The following is a 7,418-nucleotide window of genomic DNA, read 5'->3' on the forward strand; positions in this document are numbered from 1 at the left end:
CCCGGTCCGGGAAGATCCCACATGCCACGGAGCGGCTGGGCCCGTGAGCCATGGCCGCTGGGCCTGCGCGTCCGGAGCCTGTGCTCCGCAACGGGAGGGGCCACGGCAGTGAGAGGCCCGCGTACCGCAGGAAAAAAAAAAAAAAAAGAAACTAGAACTGGGAACAGCTGCTGGGACAGCAGCGGGAGCAAATAGGTGTCATGTAGTGATGGCCTCCAATCTTATAGTATTAATGGTACCTACAGCCCTGGGGTTAGAAGGCTCCAGAAGGAACCTCTGGGCTCAGTTAGTTTATAATATCTGCCACAGGTTTGGGAGTGAGAGTTAGTAGCATTTTGGCCAGATGCATGCCAGCCCAGGAGTAGGGTACAGGTTGGTAAGAGGTGTCATTAGTTCTAGCACCATTTCTTTCCAATCACTGTATTTTAATAGAAGTTAGTCGTAACCGGAGAATATTACTACTGAATTGAAGAAATGGCTGTACCGTGACCTATATCATATGGCTTGGTAGTTTTAGTTTTTAGTGTCCTCTGCAGAAGAGAACTGAGGATTATTGGCAGAAGAGTATCTTCAGTAGGCATATTTTTCGCCCCTCTCCCTCTGAGAGGACATTACAACTTCACTGTGGCATGTGCTAGACTTCCCAGATATGCAGACTGTGCTCCTACCCCAGGAGGGCAGCTCGAGAACAGAAAAGCGATGGTTGGAAGATATTTATATTCAGCCCTGTATTCAGCTCATTGGACTAGCACCTTCCATGGTGTGAGACTTTCTCATTTACTCATTTGTTCATTCATTCATTTATTTTTTTAAAAGTGTATTGAGTGCCTTCTATGTACCATGCATTGATCCAGGCATTGGTGATAGGCAGTGAATGAAACAGTGGAGCTAATGTGAAAAAAGAGTATAGTTTTTGGACATACTTCTCTGAGTTTGACCCTCCTGAAGCTAATCTGGACTGGTCTACATTAGTAGGACATTGGTGGGGCAAAGAAAGAGCTGGCAGGCCAAACTGTGCATCCTCCTTCCCCAGCTTCAGAACCTCAATACAAGCGGTAAAACTGAGAGAATAAGAGAAACGTGGATGTGCCTTCATCTGTGTTACCAAGGCCCGGTATCCCGGATGCCGGCCATTTCCTTTTTCAAATTGCCTACTTGCATCGTCTCAGGACAATATTATCTTTTCCCAAGGTTTCTCCTCACTGCTACCGAAGAGCGGTGCAACTGAATATATTATGAGACATAGCTACACTCATGAGAATAAACTAGAAAAAAAGTCACCAAGCAGATGACAGAGACCCAGGCACTGCCATGAGCATGCCCACAGAGCCAGACACACCGCCCTTTCTGGGCGGGGCTCTAGCTTTAGTGTCAGGAGCAAAAGGAAGGCAGGCCTCAGCAGTGTTCCAAAAACCAGTGGTGCTCATAGTGGAGAAGCGAAGCAGCCTTCCCAGGCATGGGATACCTAAAAGTCAGAAGAAAGGGTAGAAAAAGAACCACAAAGGGAGCCGGGTAGCAGGCAGTCCAGACAAGATGAGCAGTGGCTGGAAAAAACTGGGGAAAAAACAAATTTCTTTATTGTAAAAACCAAAACCAAGGAGTAGGCCTAGTGCCACACTGATCTTAATAATGCAACGAGCCTTATGCTCCATGACGGGATGAGTGACGAGGTGAGTGAAGAGACGCATGAGCGAGGGGTGAACCAAGCCGGGGTATTCACATGGGATGCCTAAACACGATCTCTCACAGACAGGGAGAACCCCTGGCCAACAGAACCATTAACAACTGTCTGACCCTTTCATATGTTACAAAGAAATGTGAATCACTCCAATAAAACCCAGCTATGAGCACAGGGAAATCTAACATCTGACCTGTGAGGCAAAAAGAGCCAGCCGCTCCAGGTTCCAGGACTCAATAACTTCCTCTTTCAAATCGTGTTCCCCGCTGTCCCACAGCTCAGGAAAGAGGGGATGAAGCCAGCCACCCTCTCCTCTAGACACATGCCCCAGTCAACAGCAGAAGTGTTCAGATTTTATCAGCATCTCAAATGCACTAGGGGTTGAAATTAGACACCTCAGTGTGGTTTAGGAGCAAGGGAAGGGCCAGGTGAACCCAGGCTGGGAGAACAAATGAGAGACAAGAGTCACAAAGTAAAGGCCTGAAGTCCAACTTGCAACAGAAAGGCTTTCTAGCTGCCCCTTAGGTTGCCTGAAATCCTACATCCAAGGGCCCCAAGCCCCAGTGGCCTTGGGATCACAGCGGGGATCTTGTGCTGGGAAGTACACGGGCACCGAGTGTTTCTGGTAGAACTGCAGACGGGAAAGGAGCTGCTTGACGATATGAGGATATTCTCTTGACAGGTCATGCCTTTCCTGTGGGTCCTGATCAATGTCAAAGAGCCAGAGGGTCTTGGTCGGTGGGTCCGAGGAGGGTATCACGGAAACATTATATTGAGATGGTGGAGGAAACCAGTAACCACAGCCTGGCAAAGAAATACAACAGTTTATTGGAGGAGGAGTATTGTAGGCAGGTTCTAATTTCAAGGAAGGAGTCTGGGGGACAAGGCTGAGCTCTGTTGTGGGTATGGACACATAAAAAAATCTGGCCCTTGATGCTATGTCTAGATCTGTCTCCGACTCTGACTTCTGGTGCTTTAACTAAACATGTCTCACGTGTGTGTGTCTGCGGGTGGTGGTGGTGGTGGTTATTTTTAGTTGTCACACTGACTTGTCGGGGGGTGCTACTGCCATTTAGTGGTCTGGGCCAGGGATACTAAAATATCTTAGAACGTATGGGACAGTCACAAATGATGAAGGATTGTCTTGCAGCAAACGCCAAGAATGTCCTCATTATAAACATTGCTTAATTGCATCACAATCTTAACCATCATACCACATACCATAAAAATATTTAAAAGATGTCACTTCTAGAGAATGTGCTCAGGGGAAGCAACCTCCTCCCCCCGCTATACCATTGGTTGAAGATGTAGCTTTCAGAGATGCTCTTTGCTAGCTAGAAGTGCTGTGCTTGACGGCCGTGCATATCTGAAACCCTTATTTTCCACGAAGCATTAGAGCTGCATTTCTTCCTTTCACCCTCCCCCCACCTCTACAGTTAATTCTTAATTTTTTAAAATTTAGGACCAGATGACACTCCTTCCCCTCATTCAGCAGCCCCAGAGATCATGTTTTGCAAAAGGCAGTTGCTCTTTGGTAAAGTTTTCCTAGCTGTTCTAGTGGGAAATGTTAAGCCTTCTACCTGGGTAGCCCGTGAGGAGTTTCCAGTTCCTGTGTCTAATGGCAGCATGGACAGATGTGTTGAAGGCTGAATATTCTGGAAGGGAAGAATCATCCTTTGCCGGAACCATGCTGTTCCCAGGACCTGGTGGGAGGGTTTGGAAGAATTAGATCACTGTTACTGGAATGTGTCGTTATAAATCATCATTTTACATCCCTCTTGCAGAACAGTAGCTTTTATTCAACACTGGAGCGTAAATGTGGATCCTGCCACAGAAGTGAATCTTCTATTAAATATAAACAGAAAGCTCCAGTTACATTAAACATCAGTCATAAACCACCACTAATATAAAGGAAATCCCAAAGGGATTAGAACACTAATTCATCCTTAAAACCACTATGTTCTGCCTACGGACAGCTGGCCATATGCAGAACTGTGTTCTGTGACAGCATGTGGGGTTGTTTCTTTGGTAGGTTTTGTTTTTGCTGCTAAATGATTGAGTTAAATCCATTCTCTGTGTATACTTGTACACCTATGCAGATAATATAATACATTATAAAATGCACATTTTAATGGAGTCTGTCTCAAGCTATGAGAGTTCAAGCATGCCACGATAAATAGTACATACATTTATTTTTTTAACCACACTTATGAAATCTAAAAGTAAGTGAGCAACACTCAGTTAACTATTCAGATATTTCTCTTATATAAATTATTGGTTGGTATCATGGATTATATTAATTTATCATCTTGAGGTCTTATATTAATTGATCATCAGGTTTTGAGGGGAATAATTAATAGTACCTGCTCGCTCTTCCCCTCTTGACTTTGGAACCAGTTGAGAGGTAGAGGCCAGAGAGATGGAGCTAGAAATATTGCTTTTGTTACTGATAAAGTTGATTGGAGAGAACATAACTTCAGATCTGTGTCAGAGAGGCCTTGCTAATAATTGACCCTTGTGTGTTGACATATATCCTGGGGACAGGCTGGCTCCAAAATTAGACAGACAAAAGGGTCTGAACTGAGCATGCTCAGTTCCTTCTTTCAGATAACTTCCGTCTGCACCTGCTTGTGGGGAGGAGCGAATAAGGTGAGAGAGACCTGAATTCTATTCTAGTTGAAGACGCTGGTGGATCCCTGAAGGCAAGGTACGGAGGTTCCCACCTCACTCCTATCTGTGCATGTTTAAAAGCCTCAACTTTTTGGGCTTAATTGTTTAATATTTAGTCTGTTTTAAATCCACATTTATCTGTCAGCTTTTCAAATATGGTCATAGCAATCACCTTGGGTGTACTTCCAAAGGCTGTCAGACTACCTGTCCAATGACTAATAGCTGTAGTGTGTTATGTGTCTGTAAAAGTGCCCTCACCACCATCTGTCCAGCATCACCATCATGTGATAAAGGACTGTGAGAGTGCCCTCCACCCCGCCTGAGAGGGACTTCTGTGTTGCACGCAGCTTAACGCGGAAAGCACTGTCAGTGGTGGAAAAGGCAGGGAGTTTCATTCTTTCGTCAATCTTGTGGGAATGACCCTGGAGACGCATACTGCAGACTGAGCCAATAAACATTGGTGGTTTCAGACCTTCAGTCTTAACAACCAGTACCAACAAATCAACAGCACCAAAGAGGAAATCTTTTGGACTTCTTGTTTCTCTGTTTGCTTGTGGCTATTTTGGCTCCAATACAAACGGATGCTTCTAGCGATCAAGGTGTATGAGGACGTCTACCATGGGAAGTATGTTCTTAATATACAGACTGTGGTAGAACTGTGAGCCCTCATGATTTACTACTCACAAGTTTGTATATAAAGACCACATTTTGATAGCAAAGAATGTTAAATAAAACAAGTACGCTTTGTGAACATAAACAAAGAAAGGAAATTTAGCTGTCTCAGCTATACTTATCTTTATATACATTTATTTTTAAAACAAACAGGAACATAAAATACCTAAACAATAAATAAGTCTAAGACTAAATGATGAAAGATGCTGTTATCTCAACTTAAGTTTTTTTCATTTTGAGAAATTAAACAAAGAGCAAAGCACAAAGAATAATATAACTAACACCCTGTGAGCTGTCACCCAGAATGAACAGATGTTAACATTTTGTCATATTTGCCTTTTTTTTTTAAATAAGGGAAGTAGGACAATTAAGATGAACTGACAGACTCCTTTTTCTCCATCCTCAATCCCAGTCCCTTCACCCACTGCCCCAGAGGCTGCTGCTGTCACGACTTCAGTGCGTCCTTCAGCCATTTAAAAATACAGTAACACATATGTGTGTCAAGGAATAATACACAGTAGTTTTATACTTTAGAAATGTACATGTGTTATGCTATACATATTTTGCAGCTTGCTTTTTCATCCACTACTGTGTTTTTAAAGCTCAGTAATTATGTATATATATATTCTTTTTAACTATTTAATATTTCACTACATAAAAATACCACATTTTATTTATGCATTCCCCTTTTAATGGGAATTTAGGTTACTTTACTTATTTATTTTTGCTATTACAGTTGACCCTTGAACAACATGGGTTTTTTTTTTTTTTCAAATGATCCTATTTTATTTTTATTTAATTATTTATTTTTAACATCTTTATTGGCGTAGAGGGTTACAGGGTTAGAATTGAGATGGAATTCAAACTGAGAAATGGCCCCAGATGGTCTTGATGACTTTTATTTTCGAGCTATTACTGAGATGGAAAATTAGTGATGCGTTATTTTGTTGTTGTTGTTGTTTGTTTCTTTGTAAGGATTTTTTTTAAATTTTTTTTAACATCTTTATTGGCGTATAATTGCTTTACAATGTTGTGTTAGTTTCTCTTGTATAACAAAGTGAATCAGCTATATATATACATATATCCCCATATCTCCTCCCTCTAACGCTCCCTCCCACCCTCCCTATCCCACTCCTCTAGGTGGACACAAAGCATGGAGCTGATATCCCTGTGCTCTGCGGCTGCTTCCCACTAGCTATCTATTTTACATTTGGTAGTGTATATATGTCAATGCCACTCTCTCACTTCATCCCAGCTTACCCTTAACCCTCCCCATGTCCTCAAGTCCATTCTCTATGTCTGCGCCTTTATTCCTGTCCTGCCCCTAGGTTATTCAGAACCATTTTTTTTTTTTAGATTCCATATATGTGTGTTAGCATACGGTATTTGCTTTTCTCCTTCTGACTTACTTCACTCTGTATGACAGACTCTAGGTCCATCCACCTCACTACAAATAACTCAATTTTGTTTCTTTTTATGGCTGAGTAATATTCCATTGTATATATGTGCCACATCTTCTTTATCCATTCATCTGTCGATGGACACTTAGGTTGCTACCATGTCCTGGCTATTGTAAATAGAGCTGCAATGAACATTGTGGTACATGACTCTTTTTGAATTATGGTTTTCTCAGGGCATATGCCCAGTAGTGGGATTGCTGGGTCATATGGTAGTTCTATTTGTAGTTTTTTAAGGAACCTCCATACTGTTCTCCATAGTGGCTGTATCAATTTACATTCCCACCAGCAGTGCAAGAGGGTTCCCTTTTCTCCACACCCTCTCCAGCATTTATTATTTCTAGAGTTTTTGATGAAGCATCCTTTTATGTGTTTGTTGGCAATCTGTGTATCTTCTTTGAAGAAATGTCTGTTTAGGTCTTCTGCCCATTTTTGGATTGGGTTGTTTGTTTTTTTGATATTGACCTGCATGGGCTGCTTGTATATTTTGGAGATAAATCTTTTGTCAGTTGCTTTGTTTGCAAATATTTTCTCCCATTCTGAGGGTTGTCTTTTTGTCTTGTTTATGGTTTCCTTTGCCGGGCAAAAGCTTTTAAATTTCATTAGGTCCCATTTGTTTATTTTTGTTTTATTTCCATTTCTCTAGGAGGTGGGTCAAAAAGGATCTTGCTGTGATTTATGTCATAGAGTGTTCTGCCTATGTTTTCCTCTAAGAGTTTGATAGTGTCTGGCCTTAAATTTAGGTCTTTAATACATTTTGAGTTTATTTTTGTGTATGGTGTTAGGGAATGTTCTAATTTCATTCTTTTACATGTAGCTGTCCAGTTTTCTCAGCACCACTAATTGAAGAGGCTGTCTTTCTCCATTGTATATTCTTGCCTCCTTTATCAAAAATAAGGTGACCATATGTGCGTGGGTTTATCTCTGGGCTTTCTATCCTG

At 41.9% G+C, this 7,418-nt stretch overlaps 1 protein-coding gene across 1 annotated transcript in view; it reads right to left on the bottom strand.

Annotated features, from left to right (window-relative positions):
• Positions 1 to 13: 13 nt before the first annotated feature.
• ARSB (arylsulfatase B) overlaps positions 14 to 7,418 on the bottom strand; it is a 187,243-nt gene continuing 179,838 nt past the window's right edge. Inside the window, exons 7-8 of the mRNA XM_024117409.3 lie at positions 3,259 to 3,381; positions 14 to 2,482 (exon numbers count right to left, since the gene is read on the bottom strand). Of these exons, the coding sequence (XP_023973177.1) occupies positions 2,217 to 2,482; positions 3,259 to 3,381 (389 nt within the window). The 3' untranslated portion in view covers positions 14 to 2,216. The remainder of the gene's footprint in view (positions 2,483 to 3,258; positions 3,382 to 7,418) is intronic.

The sequence above is a fragment of the Physeter macrocephalus genome, chromosome 8 (assembly GCF_002837175.3).
Source record: "Physeter macrocephalus isolate SW-GA chromosome 8, ASM283717v5, whole genome shotgun sequence".
Taxonomy (NCBI): domain Eukaryota; kingdom Metazoa; phylum Chordata; class Mammalia; order Artiodactyla; family Physeteridae; genus Physeter; species Physeter macrocephalus.